The sequence below is a fragment of the Balaenoptera borealis genome (assembly GCF_965194805.1).
Source record: "Balaenoptera borealis genome assembly, chromosome: 3".
NCBI lineage: Eukaryota > Metazoa > Chordata > Mammalia > Artiodactyla > Balaenopteridae > Balaenoptera > Balaenoptera borealis.
Window position 1 is genome coordinate 25234383 of NC_138866.1, and position 25111 is coordinate 25259493.

Sequence of the window (25111 nt, forward strand, 5' to 3'; positions counted from 1 at the left end):
CAACACAGACAAAAAAAAAAAAAAAAAAAATAGCCGGCATTTATATTAAATGGCTAAAAATAATTCTGCAAAATATAGATTTTATTCCTACAGTTCAAATTTATTTCCTTTACGTTTTGCAATTACTTTATGTCAATCATAATAGAGTAGAAAACAATAGCAGTAACCATAAAGTTGAGAAAGCATGGCGCTGACTATGCTCTGTCACTGAACAGAACTATTGTTTGCCAAATGCTAAAGCGCTTTGGAACAAAACCATTCACTCTACATGTAAACCACCGTGGTCTTAGGTTAATCATTTACATTTTTCTTTTTTGCATGCTTGTGAGCCAAGCAGACTCAATGGTATGGTGTTAAATGGTATAAGATAAAATTTTGCTAGTCCACTTGGGAAAAAATTAGGTTCATCATCAAACATTAACATGTGACATGAATGCTAATTTGAGGCACTGTTCTTTCTCTCAGTAGGAAAAAAAATGGATTCCTTTGACTATTCATTCAGATGTAAGGAACTGCATAGGGCACATCATTGCGCTTCTGGATTATGGTAGCCCTACAGTGGTTCTTAGGATTAAGAAGTGTGGCTGGAAAGAGAAAGAGAAGTTAGTCTATAAAACTAGAGAGGAATCGGAGTCATTCAAGCAACAAGAAGTATTTTTAATTTCTTTTGAACAGTCCAGTCACAGGTAGACTCTGGTCTGAATTTCATTTTATAAAGGTCTGGAGTTACCACATAAAACGCCTTGTAAACAAACCCCAGACCCTAGTCCATGGTCAATGATATACTTCTATAAGCCATGTTGTTTTAACAGGTAAATACAAATCTAAAAAAATATTTTTAAAATTTTGTTCTCTGATGCCAAAAAGGAATGAGAACTTCCCCCCTCCTTTTTCATAACACATTTCCTTTTAAAAACTTGTAATATAAATCCTTTTTCTCTGTTTCCGAGACGTATGCTAATCTTCTAAAAAGGTGAATAAACCTTCTGCCAGTTTTACATCCCAGGACTGTCTTTTGGGGGAGGGGGCCCTTGGAGCCACCTCTTTGAAATGTGAGCATTTAGAAGAATGGCACTTTGTCTCCCTGACTCTGGGGGTTTAGCCTAAGTGCTTGGCTCCAGGTAGTAACTTTCTGTTTGTCACAAAGATTTGAGAACTTTTATTTTTCCTTTGGATACAGACAGTTAACATGTAAATAATGGATTATATCTGCCTGGCTATATAGAAGGGTGAGATTTCCTTGTCTTGGCAATCTCTTTAGTGGCCTGCCTGTAATGTGCATCACAGTCTGATTTTATGCTGATTCAATAATAAAACTGTTTCCTGTCTGCACTTATGAAGAGGATTATCTGGGTTGGCAGGTGATTTTACTTTTAGTCTGTTTCTCCAACATGTTCCTACTACCAGATGAAGTACTAGACTTTATCAGGAATTCTTACAATTACCCAGAAAGAGAAATATTGCTATCTTTGTTTTAACAAGGAACTAAATTGACACACAAATAAAGAGAAGGTGCTGTGAGTCAGTGGCAGAACTAGGAATGGAGCCAGCAGTTCTAACTCTGATCCTGAATGAAGAGAAAAAGAAAATGCAGAAATACCACACTTCTTCCCCCACATAATTTAATCTGATTTTCAAGCTAAGTGAAACGGCTTGCCCTATGGTTCAATGGAATATGATGCTGCATCCTCTTCAGGGGTGGTTATTTCTGGAGCATAATCCTGTAATCCCACTGCTTGCACAAATTCAGACAAGGTCAAGGAATCAGATTTAACTCCACTATGACATTTTTGCTCTAAAAATAAACCGATATTGTCCCTGTAGGGAAGGCTGATGGAGCGTGTGAATAATGGCTCTTCAATTCCCAGCAGCTCCCGGGTATGCTGAGAAATTAGCTGTAATGCAAGGATAATTTTTTAATGGGATTAACCTGAAAATACAACTAAATCAAGTAAGTTTTACTTAGCTTCCTAGACCTCTTGAATGCTAACCCCTTAAGCTAATTCTATGGGGAAATAATAATGAAATAACACATTGAAAGGCTTCCTACCCTGGCATTATCAAAACACAGTTCTTAAGAGAAACATCACATGATTTATCTTTTTAAAAGTACCACTTAAAGATGTTTCTAGGCCCTTGCATCAGATAGCCATGGATGGGTTCATTTCTTTTTTTTGGCTGAGCAATTTGACCAACGATATGAGCAGATAATATGCTCAGATTAGGAGCCATGACTTTCTCTAGGAAGGTTAATAAACAACTTTATAAGGGGCTCAGTTAATATTCAACTAAGAAAAAAATCATTACTCAGTTATTCAATTTATTTGCCTGGAAAGAAATCTCAAACACTAAAAAGCAGACATTAAAGTTCCAGTTATTTTATTAGTGCCTATACTTGTATATTCTTTTAAAATATCTTTTGCCACAATTTCAGTGTCTCTAAAACATACTTTGTATTCATTGAGTACCATGCCACTTGATATCCTAAACTGTCATTGCATTTTCAAAGTCTAGTTTTAATTGCAGGTCTGTTATAACACTGCTATTTGAATTCATATTCTGCCTCTGGGTGAGAATGTAGTCCGTGAAATTGCTGCTAGAACACAGTCAAAGGAGTACGTGGAATGGATTTTTGTTTGTTTAAAACTACTGGCCATAGTTACAAGGCTGGAAAATTCACACCACAGACAATTCTTAACCTGATGCAAAACTGCCCATTAGGAGTACATTTTAGATAGGTAAAATACCATTATTAAAGCAGATGTATAATGTCCTTAAGATCTGCTTGTTGATTCATATAACAGTGTGGATTAATCTTAAATGCATTTTGCTAAGGGAAAGAAGCAAGACTCAAGGCTTACATATTATTTGATTTCATTCGTGTGACATTCTGGAAAAGGTAAAACTATAGGGACAAAAAACAGATTAATGGTTGCCAGGGATTAGGTGGAGGGATAGGCTGACTACACTGGGGACACGGGAAGTTTCAGGGTGATAGAATCGTTCTATACAGTTCTGTGGTGGTGGATACATGACCCTGTGCATTTGTCAAAACCCACAGAACTGTATACTAAAAAGAGTGACTTTACTGCAGGTAAAATTTTTAAAAGCCAGGATGTTGTGGGAACCCATGATGGAATATAAACTCTGGGCAGATGAATCTAACTTTATTACAAATTAAGACATAATCTCACTGAAGGGGGCTGGGAAGAAAGGAGTTGACCTAAATAACTTTAACTTTGAAAAACAGTGCTTTGTCTAGTTAGCGTAAGGCTAATGACAAAAAGAACCGTACACAAATACTGTACTCTTTTGGTAAATTTGTTTCTCATAGGGATACATATTTATAAATAAGCAGAGCCAGGTTTCTCACTGTCAGAGAAAGAAGTTATAAAGAAGCAAAGTGGGGTAGGGAGTAGGAAGGATGAAAGCTAGTATGAACCCTGTGGTGATGGACTAGAGTCAGGGATATCAGTACGAACACATGCTTACAGAAATAAGATAAATATTTGTGTATACATGGGTTAGTATATATACATATATTTCCTACATGCTTCTGCTGAGGGTGCCTAGAAGCAGTAACACCTCAGTAGCAACAAGCACAACTAGTGACCACATCTTGGTTTCTAAATACCATTCTCTAATAAAAGCAACCAGGGCTCCTTGGAGACATGCCTGCTTCTAGGGCTGTAGCAAGGAAAATAGAAAATGAGTGAAGTGAAGTGTAGTGCCAGAAAATGCTAAAAAATAAAATAAAATAACAGAAACATGTCAAAAGGACACAGGAGACAAACTGAAAGAGTTCCCAAATAGGGAAGAAGGGACAATTAAACAAAAGAGTTCCTTAAGCAGAGTTCCAATTAAACACGGAAGGAATGAGGAAATAGAAAATCATCATTAGAACAACATAGTAATAACTGATGCAGGCAAGATACACTGATGAATGCTAAAATTAGTGGGCAAAACTTTAAGAAGAAACAGGTAATTTGCATAGCCTCAAACTACCTCCCCCAGTATATCTATTACTGTGGTATTTACTCTATGTCCATAAACTCTTTGATACTCTTCCCTCCAGGAGGTGGAGATTAATTCCCCTCTCTTTGAGTATGGGCTGGACTCAGTAACTCACTTCTAATGAATACAATATGAAAAGGGAAACACAGTAACTTTGTAGTGAAGAAACCTGCAGGCACCACCTTGACCAACTGATCAAAGTTAACATCTCCAGTAATAAATCACATTGATACCATGTACTCCCTGATATGATTAGATGAGAAGGGCTCATCATCTCTGTGATAGTCTCCCCCCAAAGCATAATCTCATGGGAAACATGAGACAAACTCAAACTGAGGGAAATCTACAAAATACCTGATCACTACTCTTCAAAGTGTCAAGGTCATGAAAGATAAAGATCAAGAAATTGTCATATATTGGAGGAGACCAAAGAAACATGAAGCTAAATACAAGATAGTATCCCCAACTGGATCCTGGAACGAAAAAAGGACATCAGTGGAAAAATTGCAGAAATCTGAATAAAGTCTGTAGTTTGTTTAATAGTACTGTGCTGGTGTTAATTTCTTAGTTTTGATAAATATATAAATGGTTTGATAAATGGTTACATAAGATGTTAACATTAGGGTAAGCTGGGTTAAGAGTATATGGGGGACTTCCCTGGTGGTCCAGTGGTTAAGAATTGGTCTTGCAATGCAGGGGACGCCAGTTCGATCCCTGGTCAGTGAACTAAGATCCCACATGCCGTGGGGCAACTAAGCCCATGCACCACAACTAGAGAGCCCAAGTGCTGCAACTACAGAGCCCGTGTGCCACAATGAAAGATCCCACGTGCTGCAACTGAGACCGACGCAGCCAAAAAGTAAATAAATAAATAATTTTTTTAAAAAAAGAGTATATGGGAACTCTCTGTACTATCTTTGCAACTGTTCTGTAAAACTGAAATCATTTGAAAATTTAAAAAAAAGAAAAATATTTTTGTTTAGTGACGATTGCTGACATGTTGTTATGAATTTGTGCTATTTAAATAGCTTGCAATAAGGCAGGTGTAATAAAATTCCTGAGATATTATTAAGCTTATAAGGCTCTACTCTGTAACATAAAATCATGCATATGAAAGGAATAAGCAATTCATCTATATTCTTCTCCAAATATTTATCACAGAGTTCTTTTGTTCACTTGATGGAGTGAATAGTTTAAAATATTTTGTGAATTATTTTCTAAGACAGAAAGCTGAAGTAAGTGCTATCTTGTCTAGCTTGTCCCTAGAATAAATAAGATTGACTTTCTCTCCCCTTTTTACCAAGCTAGTGCATCACTATAAATGGGAAAGACAGAATAGTGGTTTCCAGTGCTCCCTTGGCCAGGTGAGAAGAATCAGTGTTTCTCTTTCACAGAACTAGAACAAAAAATCTTAAAATTTGTATGGAGACACAAAAGACCGTGAATAGGCAAAGCAATCTTGAGAAAGAAAAACAGAGCTGGAGGAATCAGGCTCCCTGACTTCAGACTATACTACAAAACTACAGTCATCAAAACAGTATGGTACTGGCACAAAAACAGAAATATAGATCAATGGAACAGGATAGAAAGCCCAGAAATAAACCCATGCACCTATGGCCAATTAATCTACGACAAAGGAGGCAAGAATATAAAATGGAGGAAAGATAGTCTCTTCAATAAACAGTGCAGGAAAACTAGACAGCTACACTAAAAAAATGAAATCAGAACATTCTTTAACACCATACACAAAAATAAAGTCAAAATGGATTAAAGACCTAAATGTAAGACTGGTTATTATAAAACAGAGGAAAACATAGGGAGAACACTCTTTGACATAAATCGCAACAATATCTTTTTCGATCCGTATCCCAGAGTAATAGAAAACAATTGGGACCTAATTAAACTCAAAAGAAACCATAAACAAAACGAAAAGACAACCCACAGAATGAGAGAAAATAGTTGCAAACAATGCGACTGACAAAGGATTAGTCTCCAAAATTTACAAACAGCTCATGTAGCTCAATATCAAAAAAACAAACAACTCAATCAAAAAATGGGCAGAAGACCTAAACAGACATTTCTCCAAAGAAGATATACAGATTGCCAACAAACACATGAAAGGATGCTCAACATCATTAATCATTAGAGAAATGCAAATCAAAACTACAATGAGGTATCACCCCACACCTGCCAGAATGGCCATCTTCAAAAAATCTGCAAAGAATAAATGCTGGCGAGGGTGTGGAGAAAAGGGAACCCTCCTACACTGTTGGTGGGAATGTAAATTGATACAGCCACTATGGAGAACAGTGTGGTGGTTCCTTAAAAAACTAAAAGTAGAGCTACTATATGATTCAGCAATCCCACTCTTGGGCATATATCCAGAGAAAAACATGGTTCAAAAGGATACATGCACCCCAGTGTTCATTGCAACACTGTTTACAATAGCCAAGACATGGAGACAACCTAAATGTCCATCAACAGATGAACAGATAAGAAGATGTGGTACATATAATAGAATATTACTCAGCCATTAAAAAGAATGAAATAATGCCATTTGGAGCAACATGGATGGAACTGGAGATTATCATACTAAGTGAAGTAAGTCAGACAGAGAAAGACAAATATCATATGACATCGCTTATATGTGGAATCTAAAAAAAAATGATACAATGAACTTATTTACAAAACAGAAACAGACTCACAGACTTAGAGAACAAACTTATGGTTACCAGCGAGGAGGGGAGGGGTAGATTGGGAGTTTGGGATTGACATGTACACACTGCTATATTTAAAATGTCTTTCCATGAAAAAAGAAAAGAAAAAAAATTAGTGTTTCTTTCTTCCTGCACCCCTCACCAGTCTCACCTATACCTTCTCTGGTCATCTTAGTATTTTGTAGGAAGAACAAAGGGAAAGGTGAGTCATTCCTGTAGGTGTTAGAGACATAAAATGTATGAGAGCTTTGGAGGAGAGGTTACTGTGGGCTGGGAAGATCAGGAAAGACTTCATGGGGAGATGAGAATTGAGTTGGGTCCTGAGGGATGGTTAAGATTCATATTAGTCTTGCGGGGGAGGGGGGAACTGAGCAAAGATGTAGAGGGAGGAATGCACAAGACAGGTTTGTGAGGGTGTGAGCTGGACCTGTGAGGCTGAGGCAGAAGATTCACATAGAAGAGTACCAGGCGAGAGAACAGTGGTAGGAGAAAACTTGTGGAGGGCCCTGAATCCTAAGCTGAGGAGTTGAGACTACCTTGTAAGTAGAGGGGATCCAAAGAAGCTTTGAGTAGTACGCTGTATAAATAGTTGGAAGGTGAGAGTCTAAAAGCAGGGTCCGTGAATCCAAAGGGCCTAGATACAGAGGCTCAAAGCAGGCTACTGGAACACTCTAAGTACATTCTAGTAAAGGTCTGATAAAGGTCTGAACAAGTGGGAATGGAGAAAACCAGATGCTATAGGAGGAACTGATAGTTCTTGGGATCTTTGTGGGGATCAAAGGAAAGAGAGGAAGCAACCACTCTGAACCTGGGAAACTAGGAGTATGGTAACACCGTTGGGAGAAACTGGAGGCCAAGTTGGAATAAAAGGAGGATGGTTTGAGATAGATGGTAGCACTGTTTCAGTGCTCTAGTGGGAAACTATACACAACTCACCTTCATGTCCTCGCAATCTGTTATACCCATCTGAGGGAGGTTTGAGCAGTTTACGTGGATGAGTTTTCGGCCACTGATGAAGTTTGTGGTAAAACACTCCTGTCAGTACAATGAGAACATCACTCAAAAGATGTACGGCAAATACAGGAAGAAAAAAAGCAAGAAAGAGAAAAGGAGGTGGGAAGGAAGGAAAGAGGGAGGGAGGGGAGGAGGAATAAATAAATCATGTTTGTCTCTAGCTCTGTACTGCGAAAAAATTTTAATTTAATAATCCCACATATTTTCCATCTAAACTCTTGATTAAATTTCATACTGCTGCTTAATTTTTTTTTTTGGCACGATACAACCAGTGCTTCTTTCTTGCCTCAACTACATTTTTAAGTACAGTGGTACCAAAGATTTCAGATCTTGTTTTGTTTTTGGAACATAGTTGGCAGTGAAATAATAGGATTCACCCTATTTTAAAAAGAAAACTATCCTTGGTTAATTGGCTATATAAATTAGTACTGTTAGGTGATCATGATACATATAACACATTTGGGGCAGACACTAAGATTAATAGTACAAGTTCAAGTTAGGGGAGTTGCTACTAAAACAACCTAACAAAGTACCAAAAAGTCTACCTTGGATGAAGTCTTTTTAGAAATACAGATTTCTATGAAAAGAAACCTACATAAATTTCTTAGTCTTTATTCAAGGATTGCAGAGAAGTATAATCACTGTGATGAATAGGAAAAACAAACAAATGTGACCTTTCCTTCCTCTCCCAATATACAAATATGTGTGTATCAGTGGAAAGGCCAAAATTAAAATCCAAGTTACCTCTACCATAGTCCATGCCTCTTCTACACTCCTTCTAGTGAAGATGCAAAAGCTCAGGTAAGGATAGAGGAATAAGAGGTAGAGGAATGAGAGTATACGATTTCAAAAAATGTTATTTTTGTATACCTTGTATTGAGGGAAGCCTAGCTGGCAAATCCACTCTGCAACTTTCTCTGGGCTCCATTCAAGATACTCAAATTGTAGGTCAGTACTTTTTTTTGGCTGGGTTTCTTTATCTTTATGTACCAGTGTCATTGACACTGGGGACAGATCTTTCTTTTCATTAGAGGACTCTTTTAAATTCCTCTGAGACTCAGAGAAATATGAGTAGAATTCATAATTGGTATCAGAAGGCTGAAACAGATTTTGGAGTTCTTTAGAAAACTCATAATCTGTATTCACTGAGTCTACTTCACTTATTGGAAGAGACTCTAACACAGAGTCTTTTGAAACATCTTTAGTTTCTTTTACTAACAACTTTCTTGTTTGATAGTCAGAGTACTCTGGCTCATCCCTGTCTACAGAATGCGTAAGTCTGATTGGTTCTGGCCTATCTTCCTTGGCAAATTCTACACGTGTCTCTCTTCTAAGTAGTGGTTTGGCTTTATATGGTAACTCTGAATCTATCGTCTTAGTTGGCTCTGTTTGTGTCTTCTCTTGCACCTCTGGTATGATCTTCTGTGGTGGTACCTGACCTGTTTCTTCAGTTGACTTTCTCGGTTCTTTCTTTGGAAACTCTGGTTTAGTCTGTTCTGGTGGCTCTGGAACTTTCTCCTCAGTCGACTCTCTTAGTGTCTCTTCTGATCTGGACTTCTGTGATGGTGCTAGACCTGTCTCCTCAGTTGATTTTTTCTGCTTATCTTTTTGATCTGGGGGTTTGGTGTCCTCTGGTGGCTCTAGAACTTTCTCTGCAGTTGACTTTCTTTGTGTCTCCTCTTGAACTTCTGGTTTGGTCTTTCCTGATGGCTCTAGAACTGTCTCCTCAATTGGTTTTCTTGATTTTTCCTCAGAAAACTCTGATTTGATCTCTTCTAGTGGCTCTGGAATTTTCTCTTCAGTTGACTTTCTTTGTGTTTCCTCAGTAGACATACTTGGTTCCTCTTCTGGAAACTCTGGTTTGGCCTGCCCAGGTGGCTCTGTCCTTTTCTCCTCAGGTGACTTACTTTGTGTCTCCTCTGGAATCTCTGGTGTGGTCATCTTTGGTGGCTGCAGATCTGCCTCTTCAATTGATTTTCTTGGTTTCTCACTTGGAAATTCCGGTTTGGTCTGCTCTGTAGGTTCCAGACCTGTCCTTCCATATTGCTCTCTAAGTGACTCCTCCCAAACTGCTGGTTTGGTCCCCTCTAGTAACTCTAATCTTGTCTCACTGATTGTGGCCCCTGGAACCTCAGTTTCCTTTCGTAGTATATCCTCTGCGACATCTGGTTTGGCTTCCTCCTCTGGCTCCCCACGCTTTTCGTCCACAGGGACCTCCAAATCCTTGAAAAGCTCTACTTCTATCTGTCTGGATGTCTCCGACTTTACCTTTTTGGGAATCCCTAGCTCAATCTCGCTAGAAAGGTCTGTCTTGGACTTGTGGGGAGCCTCTTCCTCGGACGTCCAGGTGGGTTTCAGGCGTAGGTGTATATTCTTAGCACTTGCCGGTGTCTCCTCTTTGAAGCCCTCTTCTTCCGTCTCTGGTTGTGGCTCTTGGTCAGTCTCTACAGGCAGCTCCGGGACTGCCTCTGTCATGCTGCCTGGTTCGACATCTTCAGTCACCTTAAGAGACTGAAGTTTTGGTCTTTCAGGCTGCAGGTCTTCATCTTCACCGGGGCCGGAATCGTAATCTTCTGGAACTTCATCCGTGACGCAGACTAGCCGACGCGCCCAGGCCTCCTAGCAACCCCAATTTCCGATAGCGTGTCTATGGATACCACGACTTCCGGCCGGGTCTCACGGAATCTTCCCCAGGTTTCGTTTGTTCTTTCAAGCACTGACTTTAAAAACCTGCGACCATAAGCACGCAGTAACCCTCCCCGAGCCCGCGTCGCAGGCCTCCGCTAGCCAGAGCTCTCGCGACCGCTCGGGGGCCGACGCGCTGCCCCTTCCGGCCCGCAGGCTCCGCTCGGCTCTTCCCGGCGCGCTGGGCCTTCGGCTCTTTCCGGAGCCACTTGCGGCAGGCTGCGGAGGCGCTGCGGACGCGGGCTGCAGATGTCGGACCGGCGGGCGGCTGAGGGGCCGGGCGTCTGGAGCCCCGCAGCCCGCCGAGGGCCGGCGCGCGGCGTCGGGGACGGCCCGGGAGTGGAGGGGAGCCAGGCGGCCGCCTCAGGTACGCAAGGCCGGGCTCCGGCGGGTGGGTGCCGCCGGCCTCGGGGCCCCGCACCTCGGTGCGAGGCTCGGCCGCGCTCTGCCCCGCGCTGCCCGGAGGAGCGGACCGGCCTGGGCAGCCCCTTCGCGCGCGGAGCCCCGGAGCCCCTGCCTTGGCTCCTGCCCGGGCCCCGCTCCCCCGGGCCGCAACTCCCGCCCCCGCCGCTGCCATCCTTCGGGCCTGGTCTTCACTCGAGATTATTTTCTACTCCTGTTTCGAAATGCCTTGGTTCCTGCCCCGCTTCCTTTCTCAGAACAGCCCGGATGGTAGTGACAGGGCATCTCTGACCCTGGCGCCTCTTCAGCTTCAGCACGCCTGCCCATCTCTCCTTGGCTGCCGACCCCGACCCCACCGGCCTCGCTGCCCCTGCTTCTGGCTCCCCACCCCAGTCCTCACCTCTGTCCCAGGTCCCAGCCTTTCCACGCGCCTCTCTGCCCCCATCCGAATAGGCAGCCTCGCCTTCATCTGTCCAGAATCCCGTTTGCTCTAGCCTCCCTGCATATAGGCCCCCGCGCCTCACCTCGCATCCATCCTCTCCGCCTCTCAGAGTGGGCGAGATGAAAAGCGCGGTTGCAAATAGGTGGGCTCTGGGGTCTTTTGAACGAACATAGCGGCCAGAGCCAAGGCAGGAAATCGGGGCCGAAATAGGAACTTTGGCGACCTCCCTCATTCTCCGGGACCCTCCTCTTGTTCCGGAGACTGTCTTACTTCTATCCACGCTAGTTCCTCCGTGTGGATTACTTCATTGTCAGTGTCCGAAGGCGAAAGTGTCCAGCGATTACACTTTTACCTTCCAAACCTCCTTATGATCACCACACAGGATGCAACTAAAAAGATGCTCATTTGAAATACGGAAGGGTAGGTAGGGGGAGAGTACTGGTCTCACTAAGTAGCAAGTAAAAATTAAATTTCCAGTTCTGAAATTAAAATAGACACCATGAAGTATAGCGGTAGAGGTGGTGCCATGATGCCTGGGTTGGAGTGTGAATCTTTAATTTACTTGGGCAAGTCACTAATCTGTGTTTGTTTCCTCATCTATAAAATGTGGGCACTATAAGATTGCATGGACCACTGTGTTTGAGGCACTTGGTGCCTAAGCCACGGTACACACTAAACTGGTATTATCCATTATGAGAATAAGAGGTCTGTTTTTTCTCACCGAAACTCCACGTGCTGTCAGAGGAGGTGTTCCTGGATGTGTATCTTCGGGTGTGGTGACTTTCCCCGTCTTTTACTTCTATCCTAAATATCTCCCATTTCCTAATGCTGCTTGGGTCAAACACACACACACACACACACACCTTTGAATCACCCAGCTTTTTCATGTGACTTTATATTCTCTTACTTTAAAATATCTAACAATTGTTGTCTTTTTTCCTTCTTATGCTTTGTAGTAAATTCAGAATTACTGGCATGTATTTAACATTATAACAATAGAAATTTTAAGCATACTTTCTGAACGATTAAGCAAATGAACACTTAGAAAGTCTCATAAACATCTGTCCCTTGCATGTGTTAATATTTATAAATTAAGGATATTTTTTTTTTTTACTTCCTCTTTAGATCCTTGTGGCAAATATACCCAAGCATTTTAAACAGAAAGGTCTTAAGAATAGTCCAGGAATGTATTGGAGGATAGTGGGTTTGTCTCTGGTGTGTCTCCCCCCACCCACAAACCTTGTAATTGGTTCCTGCGTTCACATTTTCCTCCCAAGATATAGATGGAAATACTTATGATTACTTTCTTCCTCTTGCCCTCAGAAAGCAGGGTGAGTGTTGATTTCTTTTATGTCACGTAGGGGTTTGTTACTGTAGCCCAGAGCAAGCTCTTCCCCTTGAGGTAAGATTTGTTGCTAATAAAATAGCTAATAAAATAATAGTAATGATAACTTACATTAATTGAATGCTTACTCTGTGCCAGAATGTGGAAAAAGATTTCCTTGTATTATCTGACTTAATCCTGTCAACAGTCATTTCCTCCCCATTTTACAGAAGAACAAACTACAGCTGAGAGAAGTTAACTTATTTGCCCAAGTGAGGTGTGGAGTTTTTACTGTCTGTCTGAAATTGTCACCTTGTTATGATGAAGTTCAGAACAGTTTATTTTTTATTTTTATTGACCATTAATCAAGTATTGGTATTCTAGGGCAGGTTATGGTCTTTGTTGTCTAGGGGTTTTTAGTTTGGTGAGATGAGAGTACCCAGGAAGAAAAATCGACAATTCAAAACTTTATATAATTGGGTGTCTTTTATTGCAATTCTTGCCACGCTGTGCAGCATGTGGGATCTTAGTTCCCTGACCAGGGATTGAACCCTCACCCCCTGCAGTGGAAGCACAGAGTCCTAACCACTGGACCACCAGGGAAGTCCCTATTACAATTCTTTATGTACGTACCCCCAAGAAACCAGCTTAAGGGTAGGGACAGAATCTATCTTGTCTGTTTCTCTCCTAGAGTCCTTGATGTGTCCTAGAGGTTCTGTAAATATTTGCTGGATTGTGAGACAAAGTCTCGACACAGACTTGAAGGAGCATCAAATGAACATGAGGAATTAGGGTTGAGATATCAAGAATGCTCTTTAGGTTAAAGCAGTGGTTCTCAACCAGCAGCAATTTTGCCTCTCCCAGGGGACATTTTGATTGTCACAATTTGGGTTGGGGAGGAGGGGGAGCACTGTTACTGACATCTTGTGGGTAGAGGCCAGTGAACCTGCTAAACATCCTCCAATGCACAGAACTGCCCCCACAATGAAGAATTATCTGGCCCAGATGTCAGTAGTGCAGCTGTTGAGAAACCTTGAGTTAGAGTTCAGCTGGGTTTCCAAAGTGGTGTGCAAAGCATGCATTTGACTTAACTCAGAGTTGTATAGGCTTGGGAGTAAACTCAAAACACTGCTTGGAACTAGCAGTTTGTTTGATTGGATCTTTCTGCCACCTTCCTCTGGAAAATGATCCAATGAGTAAGCAATAGAGGCCTAAGAATGAAATCAAAAGAGGTTTCAGGGGACTTCCCTGGTGGTCCAGTGGTTGAAGACTCCATGCTTCTACTGCCAGGGGAGCAGGTTCGATCCCTGGTTGGGGAACTAAGATCGCACATGCCACGCGGCCAAAAACAACAATAACAACAAAAGAGGTTTCTGTCATTCTCTCAGCAATAAGAAATGAGATTGGACATTCAGTTGTTATTGAATTAAGGGTTTTGATTTTTTTTCAATGTGTCTTGTTCCTTCAAAGCAGGAATTTATAATTATCCAGAATAACCATGACTTGTTTTTTAAAAGTATTCTAGGCAAAGAATACCTTTTGAGGGTCTTCGTGTTTGTCAGCTGCAGTTTTGGTTATAAAGTAAGAAAAATGTTGATGTTCTTCTGAACTAAGCTCTTCATTGGTCATAGTGTTCTTGTTGTTTTATGAACTGTAATTGTTTTTAATAGTCTTTTATTTGGGGGCACCTGGGTCCTTCAGTTCTCAAGAGGAGAGAGAGAACACTCTTTATATAGTGAAACTCTCTGAGGCATATGTTACATCACTTAAGAACAGGCCTTTTCTTTCTTTCGTTGTTTTTTTTTTTTTTTTTTTAAGTTTAGGGAGCTTTGGGGAAAATAAAGGGCAAAGTCTGTTATGACCTTGAAGTGAGCAGAACTTGGTCTGGTATATATGACCCTGAGAGCTATCAATGCATGTAGACGTCAAGGACTGCAAACAGGTCAGGTGAACTTGTTCATTATTCTTATGTAGGACTTAGAGCAGTGCAGTAAGTCTTTCTGCAGTGATGGAAATGTTGCTTGTCTGTGGCTATTTCGAGTTCAATTAAAATTTAAAAATTGGTGGTTACTATAGTAGGTGGAGCAAAAGAGTGGAAGTCTATGCCAAACAGCCCCAGTGGTTTTTGGGTTTTTGTTGTTTTTTTTTAAATTAATTAATTAATTAATTTATTTATTGGCTGCGTTCGGTCTTCGTTGCTACGCGCGGGCTTTCTCTAGTTGCGGCGGGCGAGCGCGGGCTACTCTTTGTTGCGGTGCGCGGGCTTCTCATTGCGGTGGCTTCTCTTGTTGCAGGGCACGGGTTCTAGGCGCGTGGGCTCAGTAGTTGTGGCTCACGGGCTCTAGAGCGCAGGCCCAGCAGCTGTGAAGCTCGGGCCTAGTTGCTCTGCGGCATGTGGGATCCTCCCAAACCAGGGCCCAAACCTGCATCCCCTGCATTGGCAGGAGGACTCTCAACCACTGCGCCACCAGGGAAGCCCTGTTTTCTCTCTCTTTAAAACAGGACTGCATCTTCCGCACTTTAAACTTCTAGAAATAAACATATATTTCTTTCTCCTTTTCTTACTTCTTGCCTCTCTGAATCCAATTACAAGTTGTTTTACCAGTAGTTCTTACATAGTTTAGCGAATATCTTTAAACTTAAAAATCAAAAGCAATATCTCTTTTCACTTTTTTTCCCAGCATACATTAAGTTGTTAAGATGCTATGAGAAGTGGCTCTTCACACATGAAAGATGCTCAACCTAACTCACAATAAGGGAAGTGAAAATCGTAACTATGCTGGGTAGTTCAATATCTCACTATGTTGGTAAGGGTGTGCAGAAACAAAAACTTTCATGTATTGCTGATGGGTGTGGAAATTGATACAAATGCTATGGAGGGCAATTTGTCAATATCTTTCAAAATTACAATATATGTCCTCATTGATCCATTTTCTTCCAGGAGTTTATCCTATAGATCACACACCTATTTAACGACACAGACACAAGGTTATTATAGCATTGCTTGTAATGGTAAAAGATTAGAAAGGACATAAATGTCAATAGGGAAGTGGTTAAATAAATTATGGAATATCCAGCCATTGAAATATTAATCAGCTGTGGAAAAGAATGAGGAAGTTTTTTATATATAGTTATGGAAAGGTCTCTGAGATGTTAAGTAGAAAAAACGTGTATGCTAGCATGTCTAGTATGTCCATTATTTGTGTGAAAAAGTATATATATATATTCTTTTTATACACACATACACACTTTTTTGATGCAAAATATCTCTGGAAGACTATATAAAACCTAGTAACATTGGAGGTAGGGACTGAGATGGGAGGAAGTTTTCACTGTATACTTTTATGCTTTTTGAATTTTGAATAATGTGCATATATTACCTATTCAGAAAAAATACACACAAGCATGTCATGAGATTCTTCACTGTGTTTATATTGTAAGTTGGAGCCATTCTATGTATCACTTTTTGCCTTTCTGCTCATCAGGAACTGACCTCTTCTGGGTTTTTTTATCTCAGATGAAGTTTCTATGAAATACAGTTTGTAAATCTCCTTAGGGATTATTTTCATACAATTCTTTTTTAAATTGAAGTATAATATATAAATTACAGGTGTACCATATAGTGATTCACAATTTTAAAATGTTATACTCCATTTATAGTTATTATAAAATATTTGCTATGTTCCCCGTGTTGTACAGTATATCCTTACAGCTTATTTTATTATGTTACTCTTTAAATCCACTACTGACTTCCTTTATTCTTGTGCTAATTTTCATTTCTGTCTAAAAATTCAACCTTATCGAAGTCTTCATTGTGATCCACTACTTACAGAGGCTGATACTGTTAGCCAGTGACAGAAAGAAGGCAGACTTGTAAAAATTCTATTTTGTTTCCATTTTATTCACGAAGGTATCTTAAAACTGAAAAGGGCAGAGGCAATGCAGGTTTCTGTTTTGAGTAACGGTAGACTAGGTAATTGGGATTATTTCTCCCACTGGGGACAATTAGGAAATAATTGTCAAAATATAAACATCTGCTTGAAGATCCTGGAAAGCTAGTCAGCTAGTCAGATAATGAATAATTATTAGGCTATGATCCATGTGAGGGCAGAATTATAAAGATGGAGGTCCAAGGATGAGAGTCCAATTTGGGGTTCCTTTCTCCTCTGAGAGGATATGCTGGACTCCTAAGTGGGGAGGCTGAATGGCAAGACTGTGGAAGTGCGTCTCTGAACTAAAGCAACAGGGGTTAATCAAGTAGGGGGAACCCTGGTTAACCCCCTTTTCTCTGGGTTAGGACCATGAAAGGCCATGTTCTAGAAGTAAGGGTAAGTTAGAAGCAGGCCATTGCAAAGACTACAGCTCAGCTTCAGAAACATCTGAGTTCATGAAATTGGATTAAGTTAACCCCAGGGTGCTAGTGCCCCCAGGTATGTGGAAGAAGCAAAGGCAAATCTTTTCTGAAGGGTCACTGTAGTCTTCAAATTATTTTGACAAACAGTTTTACAAGAACAATTTCTGGCATGTATCAAAAATGACCAAATGCATGAAAAGACACAATATGAACAAAAATCAAAAGAAACGACAGTAAAAATGGATCCATAGGAGCATCAGATTTTTGAGTTACCAGATACAGACTTAAAAATAATTATATTGTGGGCCTTCCCTGGTGGCGCAGTGGTTGAGAATCTGCCTGCCAATGCAGGGGACACGAGTTCGAGCCCTGGTCTGGGAAGATCCCACATGCCGCGGAGCAGCTAGGCCCGTGAGCCACAATTACTGAGCCTGCGCGTCTGGAGCCTGTGCTCCGCAACAAGAGAGGCCGCAATAGTGAGAGGCCTGCGCACTGCGATGAAGAGTGGCCCCCACTTGGCTGCAACTAGAGAAAGCCCTCGCACATAAATGAAGACCCAACACAACCATAAATAAATAAATAAATAAAATTTAAAAAAAAAAATTATATTGTAAGTCAACTATACTTCAATTAAAAATTATATTTATTATGTTCAAGGAGGTAAAAGAGAAAGTTGAGAAATTTGGCAGAGAATTGAAATTTATAAAAATAGAACCAAATAGCAATTCTGTAACTGAAAAATACAGATGAAAATGAAGAATTCTGTTGATAGGTTTAACAACAAGTTATTAGACCTGAAGAGAGAACAGTGGACTGGAAGAAAGGTCAGAAGAAAATATGTAAAAATACAACAATGGAAAATTCAGGAAAGAGATGAGACATAGCGGATATGGTAAAAAGGTCTAACATTTGTATAATTGGAGTCCTAGAAGGTAAGGAGAGCAAGAATGGACAGAAGAAATGTTTGATGAGATAATAGTTATGAATTTTCCAAAACTAATGGAAACTACAGATTCACAAAGCCCTGTACACCCCAGGTAGGGGTATATAATCCACAGTAGGTACACATTAAATTAAAACTGCTATAAAACCAAAGCAAAGACAAAATATTAAAAGTAGCCAGAAAAAAATTACAGTTTGCCTTCAAAGGAATAGTAATTAGACTGAAAGCTGACTTATGCACAGAGCAGTGAAAGCTAGATTATCTTTAGAATACTGAAAGAAAATAACTACCAATATAGAATTTTTTTCAGTGAAAATAGTCTTCAAGAATGAAGGTGAAATAAAGATATTTTCAGGCAATCAAAAACAGGATTTATCACCTACAGGTAACTAAATTCTTTAGGCAGAATCAAAATGATCCCAGATGAAAAGAAAATTGCAGTTTAATCTCCCTCATTAACATAGATGCAAAAAGTCATTAGCAAAAGATTAGCAGACTGAATCCAGCAATATATATGACCAAGTTGGGTTTTTCCAGGAATGCAAAGTTGCTTTAACATTTTTTTTTAGAAAGTCAGCTGTATAATCACCATTTTAATACAGTAGAGGATAAAAATGATCAGTTTAGCAGAAGGAGAAAAAAGTGGTAAAATTCAGCCTCTACTTATGATTCAAAACTCTTAGCAAACGAGGAATAAAGGAAACTTTCTTAATTGGATAAAGCATATCTACAAAATCCCTACAAGCAGCATCAAACTTAATGGGGAAATTTGAAAGTTTTCCTTTTGAGATTAGGAATAGGACAAGGTTGTCCACTCTCACCACTTGCTTTTCATCATTTTACTGGATATTCTAGCTAGAACAGTCAGGCAAGAAAAATAAAATATATGAGGATTATAAAGGAATCCTGTTCAGTCTGTTGTTTGCAGATGATGATTGTGTACATGGAAATCCAAAAGAATCTATAGATAATTTATTGAAATTAATAAATTTGTCCAGATTGTTGGATATAGGTCAATATGCAAAATTCCATTGCATTCATGTATACTAGCAAAGAAGTTAAATATATATATATATATATATATATATATATATATATATATATATATATGTAATTTACTATAGAGTAAAGAAACTTCAAATACCTAGGAATAAATCTCACAAAATATATGCAAAAACTTTATGCAGAAGATTATAATACATTATTATTGAGAGAAATTAAAGAATAAGTAAATGGAAGGATCTACCATATTCTTAGTTTGGAAGACTCAGTTTTGTAAAGATGTCAATTCTCCCCAACTTTATTTATAGATAAAATACAATCCCAGTAAAAATCCTAGAGGGTTTTGGTGGGCCTTTTGGGTGGAGTTTGACAAGGTGGTTCTAAAATATATATAGAAATGAAAGGCCATAAATACCAAAGACACTCAAGTAAGAACAACAAGATGGGAAGATTTGGTCTATCAGGTATCAAGACTTTTTTTAAAAAGTTTTATTGAAATATAGTTGATTTACAATCAAGACTTATTTTAAGGCTTTTACAGAATAGCCCAGTTAAGCCCTAGGAATAGAATAAAAGCCTAGAAACAAAATCTTTCATTTGCAACAAAGATTGTACTGTAGAGTAGTGGGGCAAGAATGGTAAATATTGCTGGTAAAATTGAATATCCTAAGAGAAAGAAGGAAAAGAAAAAAAACCTTGATCCTTATCTCACACACCATAAACACAAAAAATCAACTCTAGTTGGATTGTAGATCAAAATGTGAAAAGAACTACAATAAGCTCCTAGACGATAATAAGGGAGAATATTTTCTTGATCTCAATGTAGGGAAAGACATCTTAAACAGGACACACAAAGACTAATAAAGGAAAAGATTGATAAATTTTGACTACATTAAAATTAAGAACTTTGGTTCATCAAAGGACAGACACCGTTAGAAGAGTGAAAAGGTAAATCGCAGAGTGGAAGCAGGTATTTATAACATACAACTGACAAAAATTTGTATCCAGAACTCCTATAAATAATAAAATGACAATCCAGCGCTCAGCTTTTGGCTCAGAGGAGGCCAAAGTGCAGCTTTCTTTGGTTGTCCCTAATCCGGGCTCACCTGACACCAGCTGCCTGGACCCCACCACGCCTTGTTTCTTTTTGCTTGAATGCATTATTTTCTGTCTCTGACAGTTGTCTCCTCTGCTTAGTCATCTGCTTTTGCATGGCATGCAAAGGCTTCTTCCAAAAGGTAGCCTCAGTCCCTGACCCGACTGAGGCTCTTCACAGTTTGTTTTGGTCTCTGGTACCAACCCCAGACTTGGGGGAAGAGAATTGCAAACTGTGGGGCAGATGTTCACCCAAAACCAATAGCAACATAGTGTTCCCTGGTCACAGGACTGCCCCTTCAAGGCTGTGGACAGGCAAAGTTCTTAAGAGAGGGTTGTAGACATCTCTAATATAACATCATTCTCTATAACAGGGAAAGATTTGAAACAGAGTCTAGCTCTAACAATAGGGGCTTGGGGATTGGTTAAAGAAATTATGGTACAGCCTATGGGATAATATGCAGCCATTTAAAATTATTTTTTTAGTCCCATTTTTATTGACCCTGAAAAATTTTCATGAATAATGTTCAATAACATTAGGTACATGTCCTTTCAGAAATATAGGTATATAAATAGAATTTTTATATAAATATTTATATAATATGTACATATATAAATATTATATATACATTTATATTTGTACTGAGCCCTAGAATGAGTAGAAACTATGAAACATTAATGGAATAATTAATGAAAAGCTGTATTCATACCTGAGCTAGTAGGTATTATAGTCCAACTGATCAACTCATGGTACAGTATTGTCCAGTAGAACCTGTGGTCTCCATGCCCCACCGAAAGTTGGTTGCTGGGGATAGGGGGGAAAATATATAAATATACAGATGTATATATGTATACATTTATCTATATATGTAATACATATAAATATGCACATATATGTGTATGTATATGTATAAATATATTTCTGAAAGGATATGCACCAAAATGTTAACAATGGTTATTTTTGGCTAGTGGGATTGTGTTTGGTTGTTTTGTTTATTTCTTGTCTGTATTTCCTGATTTTTCTACACTGAATAATGGATTATTTGTATATTAAAGTCTGGAAGGGTAAATGCAGAATGTTTTCTTATCTGCATTTAATTTGTTCTACAATGCGCAAAGCACGTACTTGTGTCACTTCAAAAACCTAATTTAAAATCAATAATATGGATACATAAAGTCCTGCATTTAAGTTAAGAAGTCAGTTATTTTCCAAAAATCTGTTTCAAAAATAGAGCATAGGAGAGACTTAGCTTGGAATAAGTTTATTTTTATAAGCCCTTGGAGATCTTGATTGACTTATTTAGGCCAACGGGGTAAGTTTGCAGTTAAAAAAATCTAGTGCCCAGTTAATGTCTTACGTCAAGAAATACTGTGTCCTTATTAAGAGATGATTGTCTCCATGTACTCTGCATGGTTTAGAACTCATCTGAAAAAGTTGTCCATTTTAGCTCTTTTCTTGAAATGGAACAAAGAGATGATGGAGAGAGCTGGAGATGGTAGGCCTGGGAAGGAACTTTCAGGAAATGTGATAGCAGGCTGTAAATATTTGAAAGGATATTGTGGGGAGTAGTGATCGAAGAGCAGAATTTATTAGGAAGCAAATTTTACTTAGGTCAACATAGGGAAGAACTTTCTATTCTCATTATCTCTTGGTGAAAAGGGCCTCTTCGAAGACTAGGGGACCCTGGGGAACGTCTGACTTTTGTCTTAGTTCCTTTGTTGAGAGGTGTAAAGAAAACCTCAGTCCTCCTGTGTTTCTCCTTTACTCTCTCACACAGCCACACTCTCAACACTTCTGACACCAGATGTGTGGAGTTTTTTCCCCATACCAAGCAATTCTGCAACACCAGCTGGGTGTCCTACAATTTAACTCAATTCTAAACACCATCTACCTGGAGATAGTGTCAAATCCCACTGGTTAAGGGCTCAGTCCTACAAGATTGCTCCCATCCCACTTCAGATGCCAATCGCCAGTAGTAGTTCCCCAGGTTACCCACAACTTCTGTCAGACTTGACTACAAATTGGTAGTTCCCATGACTTCCTCCCCCTTGGGTTTGATTAAATGCCAGAACAGCTCAGAGGACTCAAGGAAACACTTATGTTTACCAGTTTATTAAAAGATATGGTAAAGGTTACAGATGAACAGTCAGATACAGAGGGCGAGGTCTGGGAGGGTCCCAAGTGAAGGAGCTTCTGTCCCCACAGAGTTGGGGTGGGTCACCCTCCTGCTATAGAGATGTGTTCACTGAGCTGGCCGCTCTCCAAACCCAGTACTTTGGGGATTTTTATGAAGGCTTCATCATGTAGGTGTGATCAATCATTAACTCCATTTCCAGCCCCTCTCCCCTCTCTGGAGAATGGGTGGTGGGGTTGAAAATCCCAAGCTTCTAATCATGGCTTGGTCTTTCTCGTTACCAGCCCCCATCTAGGGGCCCAAGAGGCACCTCTTTAGAACAAGAGACATTGTTATCACCCAGGAAATTCCATGGGATTAAGGGACTCTGTGGCAGGAACCAAAGTCAAAGACCAAATATTAGAACAAAAGGTACTCATAGTGCTCTAATCACTTAGGGAATTATAAAGGTTTTAGTTCTGTGCCAGGAACTGGGGGCAGAAACTAATACATGTATTTTCTGTTATCTCACAAGAGGAAAATCAGGTGGCATAAGCTCTAAGGTCTTTCTACCTATGAGAATGTGAGTTGACAAAAAGAAAATAGATCCTATTCACATACAAAAAAAAAATGAGACTAAAGTTGAACACAAATATTTACCTATCATTTATACTTTTATGTTGCTACCAAACTCTGAAATTTTCAGTGTTTGAGGTTTACATCAATAAGTTATATTTTATATTGAGAAGTGAACTTTGGGCTTCAGTTTTTTTGCTGTCTTAACTAGAGGAGGTTCACCAGGCGTTATGTAAACACACTAAACCATATGGTTTTCTGAGTGCTCACGGAAAGGCTAAATGAATACACCATGAAACTTAGTAACACCTAATGGTTAAGAGCATAATTGCCTGGGTTTGCATCCTATCTCTATGCCTTAGTTTCCTTACCTGCAAAATGGCAATGATAATACCAGTCACAGGCTTGTTGTGAGCCTGGGAAACTGGTCTTCGTTGTACATTTCACCTGCATATTCCTTGATGATGCCCAGCAGTTATTCAGTAAGTCATTGGTGAATGAGTGAATGAGTAAATGAATGAAATTACAAAACTCCCTTACCTGACCCTGGATACAGTGATGTGAGCTGATCGAATGTAGAGGTGGCACTCTCTGCTTTGGCACTGAATTCCCGTTCATTTCATTCTACATTCTATCCTGTCCTCTACGTTCTGCCTAGTTTAACCATTTGCTTTCTGTGAAATGTGATCCTTGAATTAGGATGAATTCTGTGGGGACTTGTTTTGGAAAATGACATTTTTTTTTTATGAGTGGGTTATAATGGTCTGAGAATACTTGGATGTGATGACTTGAATAATTTATGTACTAGGCCTCCCAGAGTATAAAGTTTGTGCCTAGATTATTTTTAGAAAGAGAAAGTTGGTTGAAACTGCCAGATTTTTTAAAAAGATACAAGATAATTATTATTGTGTTCCTTCTCCAGTACTGAAGTTTTCTTCCTGTGATTTTCTAGACAATGAAGATCTAGAAGTCACCAAGGTCACCTCTCTAGCAGCTTCTGCCTCTGATCCAGAACCCCATTCCTCACCCTACAGGTAGGGACCGCAACTACTTTGGATATAATGCTTCTCGGGGTTTTATCTTCTGAGACGGTAATTGATGAAAGAAGTAAACAGTGACTTTAAGGGGGAAGACAAGATGAAGTGAAGAGTATGGAGTGTTTTGTCATTAATTAATCAATCCTTAAGTGTGTTCTCATCAAATCCTGTGAGAAGAGTGTCCTTCTGTCCTTCTGTTTTCCTGCCACCACCCTTTTTCTGCACATGTTGATTTTTGTTTGTTTGTTTCGTGGCCACGGTCCGTGGCATGCGGGATCTTAGTTCCCTGACCAGGGATCGAACCCCTGCCCCCTGCAGTGGAAGCGCAGAGTCTTAACCACTTGACCACCAGGGAAGTCCCTGCACATGTTGATTTGAAGGATCCTTGGGGGATGGCTTTTGGTACAGAGCTGATTTTTTCATCCTAAGAGTAAATAAATTTTTTGAGTGAAGAATATAGACTATTCTTAGAAAAAAGGAGATACAAATTACAAGTTTTGTTTCTAAAATCTAATGTGTGAAGAAAAAAAATCCAGCATGCATGACACCTGAAGTCTGGTGTTTGTGTTTTGTATATTTTAGAAATGGAAACAGCATGACTCTCTATCTTTTCTAGTGAGGCTGGCTGGCCAATCTCTCCCTCCCTTTGGGATGGCCTCCCTGCTCTGGGTTAGCATAAACCAGAAGGCTTACAGTGAGAGTTTTTCCTTTACATGGTTTATCATCTGCATCAAGTGATTTGCAATTTATCTTTCCCAAAGTACCTTTCACTAATTCTTCAGAGCATAAAATGCTAATGTGAATATTAAATTTATGTAGCTGTGCATGTCCTGTTTAAAATATTTTTTAAATAAGCAGAACCATATTTGTGCCAAGTAGCATGCACAAAGGCAAAGAAGAGACTACATTTTAGATGCCATATACAGTAAGGTCAGGCTGATGGTCAGATTAACTATTGTGTTCTCACATTCCGAATAGTTCTCTTTTGTTCCCCAACAGAAGTTAACTTATTCATTTATTCATTCAACAGATATTTATTCAGAGCCTGCTATTACCTGGCAGTGTTCTAGGCACTGAAGATACCACAAATGAACAGACAATCCATATCCCGGGTCTCATGTAGCTTATATTCTAGTGGGGGAGGTAGATGGAAAAAAAGTATACATCGTATTTCATAGAATCTAAGTTGTCATCAACTATAAGATGTACTGTTATTTTATATACCACCAAGAAAGGAAAGAATGCCCAAGATAGGCTAATAAGAGACCTCCCGCAAAAGCCTGCACCTTCAGTGAAAAGAGAAACGAGGAAAGAGATTGCTCCACACAGAAAAGGAGCTCAGGGCAACTTGAATGTCTCAACCTTGGCGCTGTCTAAGGCGGGAAAAATACC

General features: G+C 39.6%; 3 protein-coding genes across 11 annotated transcripts in view; 1 reads left to right on the top strand and 2 right to left on the bottom strand.

Moving 5' to 3' along the window:
• SAMD15 (sterile alpha motif domain containing 15) overlaps nucleotides 1-10220 on the bottom strand; it is a gene marked incomplete at its 5' end in the record, with an annotated part of 32484 nt that extends 22264 nt beyond the window's left edge. For 4 of the 5 annotated variants that reach the window (XM_082384705.1, XM_082384706.1, XM_082384707.1 and 1 more), the window contains 2 exons: nucleotides 7668-7766; nucleotides 8616-10220. In XM_082384705.1, the coding sequence (XP_082240831.1) occupies nucleotides 7668-7766; nucleotides 8616-10220 (1704 nt within the window). Of the gene's footprint in view, nucleotides 1-75; nucleotides 1896-7667; nucleotides 7767-8615 lie in introns of those variants that run through there. The other variant, XM_082384704.1, reaches the window with a different exon arrangement.
• Nucleotides 1-25111, bottom strand: part of TMEM63C (transmembrane protein 63C) — a 452188-nt gene that overhangs the window by 203143 nt on the left and 223934 nt on the right. The window lies entirely within an intron of this gene.
• TMED8 (transmembrane p24 trafficking protein family member 8) overlaps nucleotides 10664-25111 on the top strand; it is a 28679-nt gene continuing 14231 nt past the window's right edge. For 2 of the 5 annotated variants that reach the window (XM_082384745.1, XM_082384746.1), the window contains exons 1-2: nucleotides 10664-10797; nucleotides 23605-23716. In XM_082384745.1, coding sequence (XP_082240871.1) covers nucleotides 10680-10797; nucleotides 23605-23716 — 230 coding nt within the window. In that variant the 5' untranslated portion in view covers nucleotides 10664-10679. Of the gene's footprint in view, nucleotides 10798-23604; nucleotides 23717-25111 lie in introns of those variants that run through there. The other 3 variants (XM_082384747.1, XM_082384748.1, XM_082384749.1) reach the window with 3 other exon arrangements.